Source organism: Telopea speciosissima, unplaced genomic scaffold (assembly GCF_018873765.1).
Source record: "Telopea speciosissima isolate NSW1024214 ecotype Mountain lineage unplaced genomic scaffold, Tspe_v1 Tspe_v1.0052, whole genome shotgun sequence".
NCBI classification, from domain to species: Eukaryota; Viridiplantae; Streptophyta; class Magnoliopsida; order Proteales; family Proteaceae; genus Telopea; species Telopea speciosissima.
This window is the reverse complement of record NW_025317388.1, coordinates 1-23,956: the sequence shown is the minus strand read 5'-3', so window position 1 is coordinate 23,956 and position 23,956 is coordinate 1. Positions and strand designations below refer to the sequence as shown.

General features: G+C 39.9%; 1 protein-coding gene across 1 annotated transcript; it reads right to left on the bottom strand.

Moving 5' to 3' along the window:
* Positions 1–3,165: 3,165 nt before the first annotated feature.
* On the bottom strand, positions 3,166–23,951 carry LOC122647455 (ubiquitin carboxyl-terminal hydrolase 24; the record flags this gene model as incomplete). Its single annotated transcript, XM_043840850.1, has 6 exons — positions 3,166–3,621; positions 4,162–4,338; positions 5,795–5,940; positions 6,766–7,010; positions 23,417–23,604; positions 23,766–23,951. Coding segments are annotated over 6 exons (1,143 nt in total), but the record flags the coding sequence as incomplete, so codon positions are not given.
* Positions 23,952–23,956: the final 5 nt, after the last annotated feature.

Sequence of the window (23,956 nt, the reverse complement as noted above, 5' to 3'; positions counted from 1 at the left end):
CTAAAAGCCTCCTCTGACTTCGCACTGTCCTCCTTGGTGAAGAAGATGGCCGGATCACCAAAGAAAGAAGTAGGCTTCTTGAGCCCTACCTCCACCTTGTCCAACCCTAGAGAAGGGGCGCCAGAAATTGCAGAAACAAACGACCGAGGCCAGGCAGAGCCACCTGCCGACAGCAGATCCGGTGGCTTAGACCCTCCAGGAGGGCCTTCCATGAACCCGCAGCCTTGGGAACCCTAGCAGACTGCTAACTTGCACCTCCAAAGCACTATGTTGCTAACTTGCACCTCCAGAGCCCAAGGAAAATTCCCACTCATCGATAACCAGTCCATACCTAAGATCAGGATACTTTCCCTTGGTTACTGTTTTTCTTAAGGATTTGGGTTCCCAAGCTAAAATAACATGGGAAATTTGGCATGGGGGTCAAGGGATTGGTGATCCCATGGTCTGAACTTGAAATGGTACAAATCAGAACCTAAAGAGAGATACAGGGGAAGGGAATTTCGTGGGGTGCAAGGCTTACCTTGGATCTTCAAGGTCCAAGTGCTCCAAGGCCTTCTCTTCTTCTTCTTCTTCTTCTCTTCTTCGTTCCTCCTCTCTTTCTTTTTTTCTCTCCAACGTTAGGAACAGTAGGAACAACTGCAATGGGGTTGTGCCCCCCCCCCCCATTTATAGATCTTATGGTACTAGGGTCTGTTTGGCTTGGCAATCCCCTAACTCAAAATGCATTTTTAGCTGAATTCTTGCCCATTTTAGCCATATGGGTGGGGGCCACATGGATTCTAAGATAGGGTGTGATTTCTAAAGTTTCAAGGTACATATAGGAGGTGTTTGCAAGCAATATACTCAGTTCCTACAAGCTTAGAATGGAAAAATACATGTTTCAGCATCTCTGGAGCTTGCACTGGAGCTTTGGACCAATCGTCCAGTGCATCATCGAGAGAATGCAGCATTGCTGAATTTTTACTGTGGCTTCCATAGGGGTTGGTTCCTCCACATGGTACCTTCTAAGAAAATGCAGTTCTATGAGTCTAGTTTCTAACAAAATTGGAATCAAAGGAAATGAGGTTCAAATGATGGAGTTATATTATTTTTATTAAACAAAGGTCAATCTGTCTAACAGAAGGATTCGATTCTTGACAGCAACTTGAAGTGAAATTTCAACTCACTTAGAGACATAATTGGACAATGGTTCCTTCTAAGGAAATGTAGCTCTATGAGTCTGTTTCTAAAAAAATTGGAACCAAGACAAATGAAGTTCGAATTATGGAGTTATATCATTTTAACTAAACGGGGGTCAATCCACCCAAATAGCAGAATTGATATTTGTGTTGAGATTTAACATGCATGTATGGAGTTGAGTTTTCATCATCAAATCAAACATGCAAGTTGATGTTTGGTCTGAAAATGCTTTAACTTGAACATTCAAGGGGATGACGGTCATCATTAGTTTAACCTTGAACTAGGATTAAGTCCTATGGTTGGGTTTAAGTATACATGCAAAGGAATTGGGTTTATAATTAACCCAAAACAAGATAGAACACATGCAAGCATGATGAGTGTTAACTTCTTATTTTTTATTTCAGAATACCAATCAACCCTATGTTTAAGAATAGTTTGGGAGAAAGAATTTAATTAAGTTGGGATATTTACCTTAGAAATTGGGAGCAATTTGATAAGATTCCAAGCTTGGCTTCTCAGACTCAAGCTAAGTTTAGAAGCCTAGGCCTCTCTTTTATTCTTCTTTCTTCCTTAATGAAACAGTGCCGAATCACCCCGTTGTTAATGTCTTTGCCTATTAACCTTCTCTAAATGTTTCAAAGGCCAAATATATCATGTACTCGGGTAGGACCTTAGAAATCAAGGGATGGTACTTACCTTAGGCTGTACATTTGGTGGTGAACTGTATAGTTACAAGGAGTTGGTGTTTGCCTTCTTAATGGTATGTAGATTCTCACCAACGGGGATTCCTCATTAGATTCAACCATGGAATCAATGCACCACAGTGTACTGGTAGCTTTAACCTCGGATTCCAGACCTTCAACAAAAATTCAAATTAGCCCATATTTTTGGGCACGGGTTTAACAATTCCACCCTTACATGGGGGCAAGGCATTACCTTGGAGGATAAGGTTAAAGGGTAAATGCCCTCTAAATCTCTTGATGTGTAAGGGTACCATTACCAAACCCTACCAACCCATTGCTATAAAATGTTACTCACTTTTGAATTGAAATTACCAATTGGGTATTTTCTTCATAAGTAGATTCATTTTGGGGGGATGCTTGCTTCTCCCAAGCGCAACGCTCCGGTTCCGGTTCCACTGCCGCCCATGCTGGAAAGGTTGAAGAAGAGTTCTGCCTCCTCAAAAAATTGCAGAAGACTTTTTTTTTTTTTTTTTTTTTTTTTTTTTTTTTTTTGAACTTCTGAGTACAGCTCTTTGTTCAGGTTTGTTCATGATATAAAGTTCTCTTCATTTTTAGCAAAGGATTGAGAAACTAGCAAGTGGTGATCATGGTGGTGGAAGCCATGAGCATAGAAGCCCATCAAGGCCAACACCCATTCTCCTCTCCATCCAAAACCTGCTTTCTCGTCTTGATACAGCAGTATTGTAATCAATGCTCCACTCACTCCCTGCATTCTACCCCTCTATTTTAACTCTAACAATTTAAGTGGGTAGATAAAAAGATAGTTTAATGTAACTGCTTCACTCTCCATAGTAGGGACCCATCTCCATATTGCCAAAAAAAAAAAAAAAAACTGTTTTCCATGTTGCAATAATTTACAGAAACAACAACAAATAACTCCATTAGGAAGAAAAGGAATAGTTAATTTACATTTAGGGACCACAAAAAAGCTAACAGCTGCAATATTGTTATCTCAAAGCAATCACCAACAAATTGTTACAAAGCATTGGAAATGTAGTTAATGCATTCCCTACTGCCACAATGTAGTTACAAAGCACAAATGCTATGCATGTAATGCCAACTAGCCCTTCTTGCCAGCAACTCCACTTCCAAAAGGAATAATAACCATAAAAATGGTTTTGGATCTTAAACAACTAGGCAAAATGTCTATTGGAAATGCATTAATACTCCATAAAACTTGAGCAATTCCCCAAAAAAATTTACGAGACAACCTCACAACATGATTTGTTCAAGGAAAGGGAACAAACAAAATTCATAGATTTCTAGTAACTTAACAAAGAGATGATAAAAATTACATGTCCTCACTGACAAGGTGGAAGAATTGTTACATTTATCTATAGCCTACTCCAAAAGGAGCCTTGCAAGCCTCTATCCAATTTTTATATATAACAGCATGGACAGTGTCCTGACCAACTAGAGCCAAACCACTCCCACCCATTCCATAAATTCATAAATATGATTTACTATTCTTTACAAGGTTTGATTCAGGCAAAACCTCCTACCTACATACCTCTACTTGTTTGTAGAAGAGAACATAAGCCTGGTCATGCAGTACCTTGCTTGTGCTCACTACAGTAACGGATGCATCATCATATCTCAGCCATTTGCCTTCAGAGTAGCGGGTATCAGCAGTATAATGCCCCTTTGAGGGCTCCCTTCCATGATGAGTAATAGTAGCAACAAGCTCATATTTTCGACCCTAGACAAACAAAGCATGAGATAAGAGTCAGATGGAACTTCTTTTCCATGCCTATACCGAACTGACATCATGAATTGGTGGGCTACACGAGAAATTAGGTGGTCACAAACATGGCAACTCATTTGAGGATACACAAAAAATAAATAAATAAGGAATGGGCCTTCAGGGAATCAACCACAACAGGCAAAATATTCAATGAGAATAGTGTGATTTGAGGCGAGTCCCATAGAACCAGTTCCTGTAGACAGATGGCTTCTGTTGAATCGAAAAGCATAAGTTGAATCGTGAGATGAATATGAACAATTTATGGCGCCAAATTTCAGGCCCAACAATCTCTGAGTTAGCCTAGAAATTTGATTCTTTGTAAAGATAAATCAACATTTGGATCCAGAGCAGGAAGAAGTAAAATAACTTCTATAAACTGATAGATAAAACAGAACTGACTTTAATGGAAGAGGACTTTTGTGAAGGAAGGCTGAAAATGTGAAGTCAAGTTGATCAGAAATAACAGGAATAGTCAAAGATGTAGTTGAGACTCACCTCAGTAGTTGGAGAAACAAGCAATTCGCGGCCCAAAATCAGTTCAAGAGGAAAGTGCACAGGCTTATGTACTTTGGTGCTTCCTTGACTTCCATAGCTAAAACGCATCAAGTGCAATATCATAATCCTTGAAAGAGCCTGTATCTTCACAGATTTACTAGCACTCACGACTCCAGCCTGCAAGTGTCCATTTTGCAGATCATCAAAAAGGCTGAAACTTATTTTTCTGTAGTTACGTTTCGACAAGTGAAGAAATAGGAAAGGCATACATGCAAGAGAAAAAGCTGACCAAGAACACGAGGAATGCAATGACTAACTTCTAACAGCGGGGCCCAAAGCACTCTTAAACCAATGCTCTTTTCCGTATGGGGGTGAGAGGGGGGGGGGAGAGGGGGAGGATCTTGGAAACAGCTATTGAGTTGCAACTAATGGAGCTTGTTTACATACAAGCCTTAATTCTCTTCACTTGGGTTAGAAACAGCTTCCAGTCAAACAAGGTTAATTAGACCATGAGTGAAAAGAGAGAAGAAAAGCAGGAACATGATGATACCAATTTTGTAAAGAGCAATGCTAGGAGGACCCCAGGGTCAGCAATCTAGAGGACACCCCAATGCACTTGCATCACATGGTATCCAGTGGAACCCTTCTATTTCTTTTTTTGGATTAAGTGGAACCCTTCTATTTCATTGCCTTCGTTTCAAGAACTTTTGATTCCATGAAGTGGGGGTCCTCTAGATGGTGACTCTAGTGTCCCCTAGAAATTTCCCTTCTGTAAAACTCCAAAATCCGGAGTCCAGGACACCTGGATCAGGCAGAACCTGAACCAGATTGACCTAAATTGTATTTGATTCGGTTAAGATTGGAAAAGTCTAATCCATTTTAAACCAGGTTGTATTAAGCTTGAGTCCTCGGGATATGAAATGTGACCCATAACTGACTACTAACATACCTTTCAAGTTTATTTCTGTGGCAAAATGGAAAGATGACAAGTTGACAATAGCTAACACGAATAAAAAATCTCCTCTCCCAATGCTGTTATAAAATAGTTTTCGTTTCTGTCACCGCATCTCCTAAAGCGAGACTTATTAGAATCATTCCTACAAAAACTGAAAAGATCTTATTGAAGGAAGTCATGCACTAAATGTGCATATGGTGTTCACATAGAATTTCACTCAACTTTGCTCAACCTCATCCAACCCCGTCATATGACCTGATGACCTGGGTAATCCTTGCGTTGAGAACTAAATGTATGCTAGCTTTTCAAGATGGATTGGGTTGGCATTAACCTAGTCCAAAAATAAGCATCCAACAAGTCAGCCAGTCCAGCCCAATAGCAAAAGAGTATGGATGACAGAGCATTTCCATGTGGCAGATGAATTTGCTGCCAGAAGGTCTTTATATGTTCATCAGTCACCACAATTTCCCATATCCATGTCACCATGTGTGGAGTTTCCACCTGATAGGCTCTTGGCCCTATGGGGAGGCAATAGAAACCCCTGTTTGCAGGTTAGATTTAAATTTTTGAAAATCCAACTATTGTTAGGGGAAGAACCCAATACAAACAAATAGACTTGACCTAGACTCAGGCCTGCATTATATAGCTGACATAGAGGGCCCCCAATCTGAAAAGTACCTTTCCGGCTCCAGATGTTCGGTACCCCTCAAGTGTTTCTGGGGCAGAAAATAGACGTAGTGCATCCTCTATAGTATGAACAGCTTCTGGAAAAATATCAACATGGAGCAAGAGGAATGGCTGAACAGTGGCAGAGGCCTTGTTACCTACACCAGAAACAAGAAACATGCAATAAGATTAAAAATATCGAAGGCCTAATACTCCATTTTCCTTAAGCAGCATTTCAGATGATTAGGGTATCAATTCCCATGACTTAGGATAGATGCTTGATGTTTTCTTTTTTCTGGGGGGATGGTTAGAGGATGCTTAAAAATCAGACATTAGATTCGAATAACTGACTACTAACATACCTTTCAAGTTTATTTCTGATCATGGAGGATTCAATTCGTATGATCATGGGAGTTGGATCTGGAGATAAAAGCCCCAAATCCATGATGCTGATCCACTTCCCCTAATTCAATATAAAACTGACCTAATTCCTGGCAGTTACAGTCCTGAAGATTCAAATTGAGCTTAAATTCTCTTTCGAATTTATTCTTATATTAGATATTTTCCAAGAGGGCTTTCTTTTTTTGGGCATTGAAGCCAAAAAATCAAAAAAAAAACTAGACTACAGAAGATACATGCGAAATAGTCAGCAACTTCTTTTTATGTCAGAAAAATTTTAAAGAGGGCAAGAAACCCCAAACAAAAGGATGTCAAGACTGAGTGAGATAAAAGTAGCAGCAGAAACCAAGAATGACCGAGTGACGTTTACTTTGGCTTAGAACCATATATTATAGATATTCATAACATAACTACCATTCATTCTTTTTGTTAGAAAGTCAAGAAAATATTACAGTACAACAGTTATTAAAGGTCCATGGATTAGTTATGTGGTATATAAAACATACTCAACAAAGTCAGCTGAAGAACCACAAAATATACTAATGACGATGCAATGATGCACCCAAAAAGATAAATAGGACTACCTCTTGCTTTCACAACACTTCTCAACTGTCCCCCAAAAACTGCACTCAGTTCAGATGGAATGAAGCTCTGTGTTCTTGTAACTGCAGATTTGTTCTTTGGTCCAACAGTCTCCCAGTCATCATCTTCTGCAGCTGAAACCAATGATGATTTACCACCATTTGTGTTTGAAACACCTTCAAGCTTGAGTAACTCATCATGCATTTGATCCATGACAAAACTTAGAAACTCTTGAGAATCTTCTTGTCTGGGGGTACAAAAGGATAAGGATGCTCAATAACCAACTTCAATAATACCCGAACTACAACAAATATATAATAAGGATAAGTTACTCTGGCACAAACAAATCACAATAAATTAGATACTTTTATGATCCTCCTTTCAACTTTTTGGGTGAGTTTTGGTACGTAGATGTGCTAGTTTTTTTTTAACTCACTTCTCTTTAAGTTAATGTGAATATTCACTCAGTTAACCAACAAACCTGTTTTCTTAAGTAATATAAAGATGGCGTGTATCTATCATATTCGACAGCAGCAGAGGGATTTTATTCACATTATCTGCAATGTACCACCCAAAAGTAAAAGGAAAAAAAAAAGTGATGTAGACAAGCCACCTAAAGGGTTTATTTTATTGAAAATAAGCTTCGGGTTGGGTCATATATGTATTGGGGCTTTGATCCCATGGGTTTACCCTGTAATTGACCAATTTAATGGGCCTAAAATATGGGTAGAAAGCAGGAAAACGGGATTTACTTCCTTAGTTTAGTTAGAGTCCTATTTTGAGTCTAATTTTTTTATTCTTGGTCAATTTAAGTTACCTTATTAGTTAAGGCTAGGGGTAGGCCTTTTCTTTTTATTGTCTAAGTCTATTTTTGAGTCTTCTTTATAAGTTTGCAAGGGAGGCCAGCATTGTACACGAATTTGATTAATGAAACATTGGCTTTAGCCTTTGTGAAAATCCTGAGATAGGTTGGGTGAGATGCCAAGGCTGAGATAGCCATTCCCTTCCCCCATCCCCTTCCATTGGTTATTGAATCCAAACCCTAATTTTGTTCAAATCAAGTTCAAGATTGCTACAAGCAGCTGGGATTTCTTTCAACTGATTGTCACATCGATTTCTTGAAGATTATTACATCAAGATCATTGTTGCTTCCTAAGAGCTGGTCTTCCCTTTGCTCCCCAAATCAAAAGGGGGTCTTGGCCTCAAAAAAATTAAAGATGTCAACCTTGCTGGCTCCCTCAAGCTTATCTAGATCCTCACCAAGAAAGACAGCATTTGGACATCTTGGCGCAGAATTTTACAAGTCAGGCACATCGCCATTGCCGCCATCACTTGCAAGATCAATGATGGCCTTACCACCTCCCTTTGGCTTAACAAATGGTATCCCTTAGGTGTCCTATCTTCTATTCTGAGCCCCCATAAGATATATTCCTCTGGGCTCGACAGACTCTCCTTGGTTGCCTCCATCATTTCCAAAGTGCCTGGTCCCTGCCCCCCCCCCCCCTCCTCTTCCCCTTTAGAAGACCTCTAGAGCTCCCTTCCTCCCATCTAGTCCGGGACCCGTACTACTAGAGGGGACACGATTCTTTGGCTCCCATCCTCCTCAAGCAGCTTCAGCTCCCAATCTGCTTGGGATATGGTTAGACACAAAGGCTCTCCTTCCCCTGGTCCAGTTCAAAGGCCACATCTCCCGCCACAGCTTCATCTCTTGGCGAGCCCTCTCAAACTGCCTCCCAAGCCAGGCCTTCCTTATCCACCGCCACATCCAGGTCTCCCCCCTTTGTTGCCCTTGCAGGAATGGGCAATAAGATACAGACCACCTGTTCATCTGTTGTCCCTTTGTTGCCTCCATCTGGAATCGAGTTTTGAGTTCTTGCTGGTTGGGCAGAAGAAGACCCCTCCCCCTTCATCGTGAATGGATTTGGAACGATATGGCGTTTGGAAGGAAGACCATTTGTGACTCAGTTGGCAAGCTTGCCTTTTGTGCATCTATTTCTCATATTTGGATGAAACATAACCTTAGAAGATGGGCTTCCAACTCCCGCTCCCTAGACAAGATTTGGAATGCCATCTTCTTTGATGCTTGCTCTAAAATTGGTTCGCTTCCCCAAGCTGTTGTTAAGGATTCCCCAATAAACAGGCTCGTTGTTGTATCCTGGGGTCTTCCTATTTCCCTTTTGCAGCCTGCCCCGCATTAGGCTTGTTTCCTTTTGTTTTTTCTTTGCCCTAGGGCTTATATATCCCTCTCTTTTTTCTTCATAATATATTTCTTTATTCATCCAAAACAAAAGATCAGTGCTGCTTCAATAGGTTACAAATTTGTGGTTTTTTTTTATTTGTTACTTCAACCAAAGAAATTGTTCCCTCATTTGAGTTTCCATTGTTCTCTTGTTTTCCCTTATTTTCAGTTCTCATTGGTCTTTTGTTTCCCTTATTTTTACTTCTCATTGTTCTCTTGTTTCTCTTATTTCAACTTCCATTGTTCCCTTGTTTCCCTTATTTTTACTTCCCATTGTTCTCCTGGTTCCCTCATATGAATTTGGTTTCCATTACTCTCTTTCTTGTTCTTTGGAGATTTTCTTTTTGATCCTGCCTGGGATTAGACCTATTCAGGTTCTAGTCTTACATTATTTGGTATCAGAGCTATGGATACACCAAGTACAAGTGACCAAATCACTCTTCAACAACTGGCTGATATAGTCCAAGGTTTATCTGAAGAGATGAAAGCGATGAAGCAACAAACAAATACAATGTCTCAGCAGGGTAATGCAAAAACATTCACTCCACAGTTAGGTGATTGTCACTATGCAAAATTCTGCCCGCAAAGAGGGAAGGCAGACTCAGTAATCACAACCATTGAATCCATTCCGGAGATGATAGTGTGTGAACCACAGCTTGGAGGTGATTGGGCTGTTAATGCTGCCCTTGAAGGAGAGGAGTGTGAAGACACCCTGGATGATGACATTGACATCTATGAGATTAATGTTGAAGGTCCAACAATTTCTGTTGTCATGGAAAAGCCAGTCCTTGAAGTTTCAAATGTCAAGGCGTACATTGAAGAGTTTGAAGCAGAGAAGGTTGAAGACACAACAACTGTAGAAGACCACATGGACATAACTACTGATTTCGAAGTTGAGCACATAGAGTTCGTCATGGCACCAGAGTTCTTTAAAGAGAAAGTTCTATGCCTTAAAGATTACATTCCTAACATCCACAAGCTACCTGAATACTATTATGGGATGAAGATAGATGTTCATCAGACAGTTGATTCCTCCAGGAAATTTTTTTCAAGCAAGGGAGAATTGATGTAGATAAGTCACCTAAAGGGTTTATTTTATTAAAAATAAGCTTTAGGTTGGGTCATATATGTATGGGACTTTGATCCCATGGGTTTACCTTGTAATTGGCCAATTTAATGGGCCTAAAATATGGGTAGAAAGTAGGAAAACGGGATTTACTTCCTTATTTTAGTTAGAGTCCTGTTTTGAGTCTAATTTCTTTATTCTTAGTCAATTTAGGTTACCTTATTAATTAAGGATAAGGTTAGGCCTTTTCATTTTAGTGTCTAAGTCTATTTCTTTAGTCTTCTATAAAAGTTTGTAAGGGAGGCCAGCATTGTCCACGAATTTGATTAATGAAATATTGGCTTTAGCCTTTGTGAAAATCCTGAGATAGTTTGGGTGTGATGCCATTCCCTTCCCCCATCCCCTTCCATTGGTTATTGAATCCAACCCTAATTTTGTTCGAATCAAGCTCAAGAGTGCTACAAGCTGCTGGGATTTCTTTCAACTGATTGTCACATCAATTTCTTGAAGATTATTACATCAAGATCATTGCTGCTTCAACAGGTTACAAATTTGTGGTTTTTTATTTTATTTGTTACTTCAACCAAGGAAATTGTTCCCTCATTTGAGTTTCCATTGCTCTCTTGTTTTCCCTTATTTTCAGTTCCCATTGTTCTCTTGTTTCCCTTAATTTTACTTCACATTGTTCTCTTGTTTCCTTAATGTTAGCAAGACCAAGAATTAGAGAATCAGAGAATAGCTGGGCCACTTTCATTGATAGGTAAGCCCTCTATTTATAATAGAGGGAAATTTACAAAGAGGACAGAACTACCCCTAAAGTAGCGGACTCTCATAGAGAGTAGACTTTACATAATGAAAGTAATAACTAAACAAAGGTAGAAAGTCCAAAATACCCCCATGGTATTCTGTCCTATACTCTCCAACACTCCCCCTCAAGCTGGAGTATATATATACTAAAAGAAGCTCTAGCTTGAACTAATTAAGAAAAAATAAATGCTAACACTCCCCCTCAAGTTGGCACATAAGGCACTAATGCCCAACTTGAACAAAATAGGAAGAAACATAGTTGCAGCAAATTTCAGCTTGACACACTGACGGATGAATGAAGCTCCCAAATAATTATGATAAATCTTCAAGAACTTGAAATAATTGATCTTCAAAAACTGGGTAGACTTGATCAACAAACCGGGACAGGAATGTTCTGCAAAGCCTGGGAAGGATCGATCTTCAAGATAGAGAGAACCACCGACCTCAATAAAGGCAGAACACAATCTTCCAAAAAAGGTAGCTTTCAACGATCTTCAATAACTGTCCAGTGATGAATCTCGGATCGTCATAGTGACATAAAATGTTGAAGATAAATAACTAGGACAGCAAGTAGCAGAAAGACCTGAATCAACCCAACTGTAAATCCTCAAATAGGGCAGCCAAATAAGATCCCCAAAATATCTTCAATACTCTTCAATACTTCAATCTCCCCCTTACGGCAAATTCAACCCAATAACTAAAGATACCCAATGGCAATGGTGGAAAAAGCTGATCTTCAATGTTTTGCACAAATGTTCCTGCAAGTTTCTGCATTTTCTGCAATGTCTGCAATGGTATTGGACACAATCTCCCCCTCACGTGTAGTAATACACGTGGACAAATGACGGAGATGATGTAATGGATAATGGTAAAATTTTAATTTTCCAGAATTTTCCAAAGGTGTTATGGACTTAAAAAGGAAGGAATGGCAAATTATAATTTACCAAAAATTTCCAAAGTCGTTATGGGTAAATACCAAAAGTATGGGATTTGAAAGGAATTAGAAATATTGAAAGGGGACAGAGTTAGAAAAAGGATGGTATAGCTGTAATTTGGTTGAAATTCACTTTTAAACACAATCCAAGCCGAAGGGCAAACTTGTAATAAACCAAAATTTTCAAAGGGTCAATTAAGTAGTCAAATAGGGGAATGGCAGAATTGCAATTAAATTGAGATCTAATTATAAACCCAACTAGGCAAAAGGGGTAAACTGGGAAGGTATGATAAATATGAATAATGGACGGATTAGAGTAGGGAGGGGTATTAATGGAAACCCATAATAAAGCAAACATGAAAAGAAGTTATCGTATTCATGCAATAGGTAGTGCCTTACGAAGCCCAGCCACAACTCCAAACTCTCCTCCTTGCAACCGAGAAAAAGAATAGGCGGAGGCGGTGATCTGCAACCTGTAACAACCAGTGCTCGAGAACAGGGAAGAATATTTCTTCTTCCTCACGATACCAAGCGATGATTGTGGAACAACAGAAACAGCTACTCACGATAGATTCATGGACAAGGACATATACCAACAGCAAATAGATTACGGCAGATACCATCTATCAGTAGATTGAGTAGAAAGCAGCAACCCGAAGAACCAGGGAGATCATAAACCATAAACCAGCAAGTGATCGATGCAGCCAGTCAAAGAAGAACCAGAAAAAAATAGTTCGATATTTGGAGAAATCGATCCAAGAGAGTGAAAACCTCTGATAGATGCTGTCCACGGCTGCTGGAATGAATCTCCAATAAGAACAACCAATCTCCAGTGCAAAAAAGAGACTTGATCTTCAAGGGAATAGGGACTCCAAAAAACGCAGGTGAAGAGGGGCAGCAGCTACCGCAGGAAAAAGAACTTCAAACCATTAATTGATGAAGTCGAGTGTCTCTCTTGATGGTAGTAACTCCTCCAAAAAAATTACAGTAGCAGCAAGCAGCCCTAACCCAAAAATCGATATGTGTCAGGGTTTTATAAAACCCTGAAAAGAGAGATCGATTGGGGTTAGGGGTCTTTAGAAGGCTGTAGAAGGTAGATAGATGCTGGGAATGGTTGTAGAGGAAGCTCCAACAATGGAAGATCAGTCTACGATAGGGAGAGAGGTCTGATCTTCAAAGAAACTGGAGAACTTCAAATCACAGAGATGGTTCCAGCAGATATCGATCTGAAATTAGTACGAAAAAAGGGTAGGTTGGAGGGCAGCAACTAAATCCTTGGTTCACCTCATTAGTGCTGCCCTCTTAAAAGGTTGAGGAAAAAAAAAACAGAAGAAGTAGAAGTCAAGAGAGAGAGAGAAAGGAGAGAGAAGATGATAGAAAATAAAGGTTTTTTTTTCTTTCTTTCTTGTAACCCTAGATCAGATTAGGAGGCTCTGATACCATGTTAGCAGGACCGAGAATGAGAGAATTAAAGAATAGATTGGCCACTTTCATTGACAGGTAGAAAATTACAAAGATGACGGAACTGCCCCTAAAGTAGCCGACTCTCATAGAGAGCAGACTTTACATAATGAAAGTAATAACTAAACAAAGGTAGAAAGTCCAGAATACCCCCACGGTATTCTGGCCCATACTCTCCAACACTTTATTTTTACTTCCCATTGTTCTCTTAGTTCCCTTATTTTTACTTCCCATTGTTCTATTGGTTCCCTCATATGATTTTTGTTTTGTTCTTTGGAGATTTTCTTTTTTATCCTGCCTGGGATTAGATCTATTCAGATTCTAGTCTTACATTAAAGAGGTCCTTCCCACCACTGAGATTCAAATCCAGTCATTCACTTCTTGGTGGAGGGCCGGTAGGGAATGGGAAGGAATCTGAGAGGGGTCTCAGAGTTGCAGGGGAGGAGAGGAAATCGCATAAGAAGGAGGAGGGGAGGGAGAAGAGTGCGCAGGCATAGCCACATTGGATTCAAACCATAACTCAATTATTCCATAGTCAATCTGCTTCAATCGTTGGTTACACATTCCTAATTACTTCCTAAGACTTAAACTAAAAATAAAAACCAAATAAAACTCGAGTTGGAGATTTCCCTACATGTCTAATAGCTATCGAAAATAAAAGATTACATATCTTTCCCAAATAAAATAAATCCTAAATATCATACTGAACTAGAACCAGGTTGGGACCCAGTTCATCTTCATCTGGATACCCAACTGGATTTGGGTTGATCCAAAGTAGTGCATCTGCATCTATTCCCCCGGTGTTGAGAAAAACTCAACCTCGAATTGATGCAGATTTATCACCAAATTGGGCTTCTTTCCCTAGAAATAAGTCTAGGGTTGGGTTATAGACATGTTGGGCATTTGGTCCCATGGGTTTTCTATGTAATAAGCAACTTTTATGGGCCTATAGTTGGGGTACATAAGTTGCATACAGGATTAGCCCTATATTTAGTTTATTTTCATGTTTTAGTGTTTTAAATTGAACCGATTGAACCACTGGTCCAATTTAAGTGATTTTAGAATATTTTTTTGGATAGAATCTTCTTATGTTTTATTTTAGGGTCCACACCTTTACACAAATTTTAGAGAGGGAGTATTTTGTATTTAGACTCAGCCAAGGATTAAGGATTTCCAATTCCTAGGCTGCATAGTAATTTAGGCCTTTGGCCATTATAAATAAAAACAAACCGTGGGGGTCCACACCTTGACACGAAATTAGAGAGGGAGTGTTTTGTATTTAGACTCAGCCAAGGATTAGGGATTTCCTATTCCTAGGCTGCATAGGAACTTAGGACTTTGGCCATTATAAATAAAGGCAAACCGTGGGGCTCCTTTTTACCTCACTGTTTATGAAATTTCTCTCTTGCAACCCGTTGCAACTGTTCTTCTATTGTAAATTTTCTCTGTGTATGATCAAAGCTGGTGGGATTAGTGTGTGATCCAATCGACACTTCGCGGTGTGAAGCCCGGGTGGTTCATTGGTGGGATTGGAGTCTGATCCAATCAACACTCTGCGATGGGAAGCCCGAGTGGTTCTCTTCAAGTTCTAGTTTCAAGTTCAAGTTCCAAGATCCAATTTTTATTCAAGCTACTGCCATTACAAGTTGCTGCCGATTACTCCCTGCTACTGCAAGTAAATCTGAAAGCATTCCCAACCTCATACTTCTTCTCCTAATCCTCTCACAGCCCAAACCCTAGCTTTCCCCTTTTTTATTTTCAGTTTTCCCATACTCTAAATTCCCCACAAACCTAACCAGCTATCAGAACTTCATCAAATTTCAACCACAACACCCCCTGCCCATAAGGAGAACTCGACCTCTCTTTCTACCCATCCCAACCACTGAAACCCTGTTTTCCCCCATCTCAAATCAAAACCCAAAACCCTAATTTCTGCCCAGCCCAAACCAACCGTCAGAACAGTCTACAAATCTGACCGATTATCTCTCATACCCTCCTAAGAAAACCATTCAAGTTTGGTTAACTTTTGTCCAGCCAAACCCTAGAAATCCTTCTTTTCCTCTTTTGCAAAACCCGAAACCCTAACCCTAACTTGCTGCCCATTCAAGTTTACACAGTTCTGCCCGTCAAAACATCTCAGGACCTTCACTGATAAACTCCCTTACACCTGCCTAGCATAACCAACACCTCAAACCCTAACCCTAATTTTGACCAAAAATCATATTTTGCCCTATTCGGACTATCAGTTCATATCAAATCCTGGTTTACTGGCTCCTAGTTGGTCTTCTACCAATCTAGGACTACATTAAGAGTTTTGTAGAATGGAAGAAATAAAAGCTCACGAACGGGGTCCATAGTTCCATGTCTGTAACTTGAAGAAAATCCAAAATATGAAGCTTTGGGGTTGCATCAATGTCTGGAAAATCATGGGGAAGGACGAACCCATGATGGAGAGTAGCTTGCACTGCACTGGATTCCGTCATTACTTGATCCACGATCTTCTCATCTTTCGTTGCCACTATTGGCTGTTTTGGTTGAGGCTGTATCATTGGTGCTGCTCTTTTGGCTTGGAACAAACGTTGTCAACTAACCCATGAAGAATGAATGTCTGGGGCATGTGAAAAGGATGTAGGGTGCACAAGATTCTGTCACGATCAATGATGCCTTTTCGTTCTTCTAGCCTCACGACCCAATTTAATAATGCACTGTGGGGAATCAAACACTTCACAATATGCACAGTCGCAATAATAAGAAACGGAGAATTCGACGAATACAGAATCCTCAGAGCGAATAATGATCTGGTCGTTCTTTGAGAGCATCTCTACAACAGATCGCGAGACAAAATTGTCGTTCTGCCTTTCATCAATAAACAGAGTAGCAAGTATTCCGTTGGGCAATCGAACGCTGAACTTAAACACAAAAGAATCCATGGCCATGGTTGTATTGGGAATCATTATGGGACCCCAAAAATCAAATCAAGGAGTTATTGGCAAAATAGTAAATAAATGAAAGTATATAAAGTGGAGGTAGAAGTGTAATTAAAAGGAATCTTAAAGGGTTACTAAAGCAAACTAAAGAAGGGATATGAAGGGTAATCAAACTTAAGGACGATGGGCCAACTTGGAACAAATTTAAATTAAGGGAGAAGAAAGGATAAGAAATTAAGTCAAGGGTATTTTGGGAAGATACAGAAAACAAAATAAGAAAGAATCGTGAACGGCGTGGGTGGGTACTGTAGTCGATTTGGAAAACCAGCAAGGTTTTGGATTCTCAGAGTGCTTCCTCACGCAACTTCTGTGGAGAATATGGCGGAAGCCTCAGAGCAAGGAATGTGAGTCGAACAACACTGGGAAGTTCGACTTCCACTTGGATATGAAACCAGCAAGGAAGCCGGCGGAGACCAAGTTCAAGTTCAACAAGGAACCAGCGGCTGGAGAAGGAGTTCGAGTGCGACCCAGATATGAGCTCTCTCTTGTTGCTCAACATCTCTCGTTCTCTTCTGTTCTTCTCGGGTTTTTTTTCTTCTGTTTTTGGTTCTCTTCTTCTCTTCTTGATTCTTTTTTTTTTTTTGGTTTCTGGTTTCTGGCAGAAAATGAGGGCGAGGGTTTCTGTGGGGTTGAAGGAGAGGAATGGGAGATGGAGGTCGATACACAGCTTTTTTTTTTTTTTGGCTGTGGGAACGAAGGGAGGTTGCTCGGGAAGATGGGGACTGCTATAATGGTAGAACAGTAACGGAAAAAAATAGAAAAGAAGGAGAAGAGATGGAGTTACTGTTACCGTAGAACAGTAATGGGAAAGGAAGTTTGGGAAGTAGGAGAAAGAGATGAGAGAGATTGACAGGGAAGGAGGTGGTCCTTCGGCTCGGATACCAAATTGGTGGAAGGCCGGTAAGGAGTGGGAAGAAATCTGAGAGGGGTCTCAGAGTTGCAGGGGAGGAGAGGAAATCGCATAAGGGGGGGGGGGGGGGAAGTGCACACGCACAGCCACTCTGGCTTCAAACCGTAACTCAACTATTCCATATTCAATCTGCTTTAATCGTTGGTTACACATCTATTTATAAAACCTAGAAAATAAAGACTCCTAATTACTTCCAAAAACTTATACTAAAAATAGAAACTAAATAAAACTCAAATTGGAGACTTCCCTACATATCTAATAGCTACCGAAAATAAAAGATTACATATCTTAACCAAATAAAATAAATCCTAATTATACTACTGAACTAGAACAAGGTTGGGACCCGGTTCATCTTTGTCTGGATACCGAACTGGGTTTGGGTCGATCCAAAATAATGCATTTGCATCACTTCTTTTATGAGTGTAGGATCTCGATACTAAATTACTTGAAAAACTGGAGGAATTGATCACATTTAATAGGATCCAAGATACATTAATTTTCTGAGACCAAGAAAATTATAAATGGTGGGTGTTGATGTACTGTTCACGTGACACTGTTCACGTGAACAGTGACGTGAATAGTGATTTGGTTTTTGTGTTTTATAATTAGGATTATAAACTCCTAGTTCTATTAGGATTTGTTCTATTTCTATTTTCTGTTTTATATTTGTGGATCCTATTGTGATTAGGAATCCTTCTTGTAATCTGAATATTTGAGTAATATAAATAAGACAATGAGGAGGGTGATTCTTACAACCACAGTCCCTTCTCCTACCCTCCATCACTTCTTCTCTTCTCTTCTCTTCTCTTCTCTTCTCTTTTCATTCTCGGTTTTGGTTCTTTAGCCTTATATTTTGTTACATGGTATCAGAGCACAACCATTAGGTTGCTGTCTCCTGCGATTCTGGTTTGAGAGTCTTCTCAAAGTCTTAATTTCTTCTACGGGGGCAGTATCCTCTACTGCATATATGGATTAAGCCCTAGATAGAGTTTTCAATTGAAAACTAAGGGTTTATTTTTACTACTACTTACCTGAAGAGTCTGATCGATTGAAGAACTTCAAGTTGGAGCTGCTCAATTATATTACTAAAGATCTACTGCAGACTCAACAATTCTATTTGCCAAAATTTCTCTTCTCCATCCCCTGAGATTCTCTGTTAAGAGTTTATTATCAGGTGATTTTGTCTTCAATTGATCCAATTCTGGTTCCCTACTTCAGGTACAGCATTCGATTGTTATTTTATTTGGTTGAAGTGTTGGTTTCCTCAAAACCCAACTCTGCCGATTGTCCTGCTGCTATTATTGTTTTTTAAAATCATACCCTTACCTCCCTACTACTACTACCGATTGGTTTTTCTGCTACTGTTTTGGGTTTTTCAAACCCTAATTCTGTCGGTTGGTTTATATCCTGCCCTAATCTGGGTTTGTTTAGAAGCCAATTGTCAGTTTATTACTTCTGCCACTGCTATCAAGTGTGATACTGCTGCTGCTGCTGTTTTGGGTCTTGTGTTACCCTAGCCCGGTTCTACTTACATTACTACTGCTGCTCTTTCTGCAAGATGGCTGATCCTAAACTACCATTGGACAATGTCCAAGTTCAAATTACTACTATCAAGCTCTCCGGAGTCTCCAATTATCTTTTATGGGCCCAAGCCGTACATGCATATATTCATGCCCAAGGAAAAATAAAATACATCATTGATGATCCTCCTACTGCTGATCCAAAGGATCCTACTTCAGTTTCAGCTCATGATGAGTGGATGCATGAGAACTCTATTATTAAAATCTGGTTATGGAATAGTGTTGAGCCTGCTATTGCATCCAATGTGATGTTTCACACTCTTGCCAAGGATGTTTGGAATGATTTACGTGAAAGTTTTTCTCAAGAAAGGAATATTTCACGTATGTACGATCTCTATGAGAAGATTTTTACTTTCCAACAAGGGGATAAAACCTTAAGTGAATACTATGCTAGCTATAAGGGTATGATTGAAGAACTTCAGATCCATCAGCCCCTCACTACCAATTTGGATTAGTTAAAACAACAGCAGGTTGAGTTTCATGTTGCTAAATTTTTGGCTGGATTGCACCCTGATTATCAATCAGTGAAAAGTCAACTACTTATAGGGGAGAAAGTTCCATCTCTTTATGAAGTATTTTCACATATCAGTAGACTGGTCAATCCATCTAAACCTGATACTACTACCAAGGAAAGTTCTGCCTTTGTTGCTAACCGTGGTCGCGGACGTGGACGTGGCCAATCCAGGGGTCGTGGCCGTGGTACTGGTGGAAGGGGTACTAGTTTCCAATCTTTTGATAAATCTTCCCGCCAATGCTCCTATTGTGGCAAACCAAATCATACGGTAGATACTTGTTGGGCTAAACATGGCAAGCCCGACTGGGCACATGAATTAGCCAATACAGCCATGACTGACAACCATTCAAAGAAACCTACCAGTGATATAAATCAGAGTTCCACATCAAGTACTCCATCCACTGTGTCACGTGATGACTACAATCAGCTGGTCAAACGTCTTCAACAACTTGAAGCTGCCTCTGCCTCAACTTCCACTGCCACTTTAGCCTATAAAGGTAACTCGATCTTTTATCCTTCCTATACCTCTTGGATTATTGACTCTGGTGCTTCACCTTATATGACTGGTAAGCCTAGTTTGTTTTCTTCTCTCAATCAAATACAAACCTCATCTAATGTTATCCTTGCTGATGGGTCTACTACTAAGGTTACTGGTCATGGAACTGTTTCTCCCACTTCTTCCTTGACTTTTTCCTCTGTCCTTCATGTTCCTAAATTACCTTTAAATCTTATATCAGTCAGTCAACTTACTAAATCTCTTAATTGTGTTGTGACCTTTTATCCTTCTTATTGTGTGTTTCAAGACCTTCAGATAAGGAAGACGATTGGTGGAGGGCTTGAGCATGATGGCCTGTATTACTTGGATGGCACTGGCCCTTCTACTGCAGCCACATCTACTACTATACTCCCATGCAATGGCATTTACGCATTGGTCACCCATCTCTTTCTAAACTACAGTTGATGGTTCCTACTTGCAAGTCCACGTCTTCTCTTGAGTGTGAAGCTTGTGAACTAGGCAAACACCACCGTGCCTCTTTTCCTACTCGTATTACACCTCGAAGTTCTTCCTTATTTTCTTTAGTGCATTCTGACATTTGGAGTCCGTGTCGTGTCCATAATAGGTTAGGTTTTTCTTATTTTGTTAGTTTTGTAGATGATTATTCTCGTTCCACTTGGGTTGATTTGTTGAAAGACCGGACTCAATTTCTTACTGTATTTAAAATTTTTTATCAAGAAATAAAAACTCAGTTTGACAAGTCTATTAAAGTTTTGCGTTCTAACAATGCCCTTGAATACACTCAAACTGAGATTTCGGCTTTTTGTCTCACTCATGGTATTGTTCACCAAACTAGTTGTTCGTACACCCCCCAACAAAATGGGGTGGTCGAACGCAAAAATAGACATTTACTTGAGGTGGCCAGGTCCATTATGCTTCACATGAATGTCCCCAAAGCGTTTTTGGTGTGATGCTGTCCTCACTGCCTGTTATCTTATTAATCGTATGCCATCATCCGCGTTAAATAATAAAATTCCTTTTTCTCTTTTGTACCCAAATCATTCCTTGTTCACACCTCCACCACATGTGTTTGGTTGTGTTTGCTTTGTTCACATCCTTCATCCTATCATTGATAAGTTGTCACCTAGGTCTATCAAATGTATTTTTCTTGGTTACTCTCGGGCCCAGAAAGGTTACAAATGTTTTGACCCTATCTCTAATAAACAGTTTATGAGCGCTGATGTTACCTTTTTTTAAACTACCCCTTATTTTACTTCACCTACACACCGTCTCCTGTATCCACTGAAGAACTTCTAGGTCCTCCCATACCTGTGCCCATACCTATCTCTCCACCTGTTAAAGTCTATCAACGTCTACGTCATCGCCCACGTGTTCTACCCTCTACTACCACTGAACCAACCTCCATTACCCCTAGTCCATTACCCTCTGCTTCTAGTATTCCAAAGTTGCCATCCACTGATGCAGACGTTGCTCCTCTTGCCCCGCCATTTGATTTTGAAGCTGAGGGTTCCCTTGACTTACCAATCGCCATTCGTAAAGGTACTCACTCATGTACTCAAAAATCTCATCAATCTCTCATTGTCTATCCCATTGAAAAATATGTCTCCATTTCTCATCTTCCATCTCACTATCACCCACTTGCTTCTGCTTTGTCTACTAACTTTGTCCCTACAACCTATCGTGAGGCTTTATCTCATCCTAACTGGAAGGCAGCAATGGACACCGAAATGGATGCTTTACATTCTCGCCATACTTGGACTCTGGTTTCATTACCCACTGGGAAGGATCTTGTCCGTTGTCGTTGGGTTTATACCATCAAATACAATGCTGATGGTTCTATTGATCGTCTTAAGGCCCGCTCGGTTGCCAAGGGCTATACACAGACTTATGGTGTTGATTATTTTGAGACCTTCTCACCTGTTGCTCGGTTGAATTCAGTTCGGGTTCTTATCTCTTTAGCCGTCAATTTAGATTGGCCACTCTACCAGATGGATATGAAGAATGCTTTTCTTTATGATCTTCAGGAGGAGGTTTATATGGAGCAACCTCCCGGGTATATTGCTCAGGGGGAGGATTCTACCAAAGTATGCTGACTTCGTAAGGCAATCTATGGGTTGAAACAATCTCCAAGAGCATGGTTTGATAAATTCAGCTCCATTGTTACTCAATCGGGTTCTCATAGTGTTACTCTGACCATTCTGTCTTTGTTCGCCACCAGGGCTCAATGGTGGTCATAATGGTAGTTTATGTAGGTGCCATATTATATCTGGTAATGATGCTTCTAGTATTGCTAAAGTTAAAGCCTATCTTCATCAGCACTTCCAGATGAAAGACTTGGGCATTCTTAAATATTTTCTTGGTATTGAAGTTTTGTGTAGCAAGAAAGGTATTAGTTTATCACAGAGGAAATATGTTCTTGATCTTTTATCTAAAACTGGAATGTTGGCTTCTAAACCAGCTGATACTCCCATGGATCCCCATCACAAACTTGGATCAAGTGAGAGTGAAGACTTTACAAATGTACATCAGTATAGAAGATTTGTTGGCAAACTCATCTATTTGACTGTTACTCGACCAGATATCTCCTTTGTTGTTTGAGTTATTAGTCAGTTTATGCAAGCCCCGAAGAAAATTCACTGGGATGTTGCTTGCCGTGTTCTACGCTACCTAAAAGGTGCTCCTGGCAAAGGTCTTATTTATCGTCCTAATTGCAATATTAATCTAGATGGGTTTTCTGACGCTGATTGGGCTGGTGCTGATGGTGATAGGCGCTCCACGACTGGTTATTGCACCTTTGTGAGAGGTAACTTAGTCACCTAGAAAAGTAAGAAACAAACCACTGTTGCTAGATCTAGTGTTGAGGCTGAATATCGAGCGATGGCACATACTACAGCTGAGTTAATGTGGGTAAAATCCTTACTCCAAGAATTGGGATTTCCAATCACTCAGCCTATGCAGATGTTTTGTGATAATCAAGCGCTATCTATACTGCTAGTAATCCTGTATTTCATGAGAGGACAAAGCACATTGAGGTTGATTGTCACTTTGTTCGAGATGCTGTTATGAAGAAGTTGATTGCTACTCCGTTTGTCTCTACCGTCAATCAACTTGGTAATATGTTTACTAAGCCGCTGTTTGGACCTCCTTTCCGTCGGAGTTGTTCCAAGCTGGGACTAGGTGATTTGTATGCTCCAGCTTGAGGGGGAGTGTTGAAGTACTGTTCACGTGAACAGTGACGTGAACAGTGCTTTGGTTTTTGTGTTTTATAATTAGGATTATAAACTCCTAGTTCTATTAGGATTTGTTCTATTTCTATTTTCTGTTTTATATTTGTGGATCCTATTGTGATTAGAAATCCTTCTGGTAATCTGAATACTTGAGTAATATAAATAAGACAATGAGGAGGGGGACTGTGTACTTGATTCTTACAACCACAGTCCCTTCTACTCTCCATCACTTCTTCTTCTTCTCTTCTCTTCTCATTCTCGGTTTTGGTTCTTTAGCTTTATATTCTGTTACAGTGGGAAAGGACAACTTATGAAAAAGAAACTCTGCAATAGTGACTTATCTGATTTATTCAGCAATGATTCAGAAAAAAATTGAGGAAAAAAAGTTAAACATGCCAGTTAAGCACAAACCTTGGCCTTCCTGATATACTATTTGGCACATCTGGCGTAAAATTTTTAAGAATGGGTTCGAACATCATGGGACTGAAAGGCCGTCCAGTCTCGAGAACAACCATATCTTTCTTCTTCATGCTTGAATCAGAGGGCATGTCAAAGTCAGAGATGAACTCAACAAATGCACTTAATGTTGGGAAGCCGATCTAAAGGGGGAAAGAAAGTTCATAGTGAGAACCTTAAAAATATTACACCACAAAAATGCTTCTTGTGCAAATAACAAATAATCATATATTTTAGTTATATAGATTAACATGTATACTGACAACAAATAATGGAGGTAATATAAATTATATAAGACAAAAACCTTAGGGATATCACGAGTTCTTAATTCCTGCAAAAACTGAACGAAAGGCGAACAGGATAGAAGAGCTTGAAGTGTTGCATTGAGAAAGCATAGATTCCCTGAATTGATCAAACCCCGGGGCAATAAATTTCTAACAGGTGCAGCTGGACCATTAATTGTCTTCTGGAGAACCTCTTTTGAAGCCAGAACTG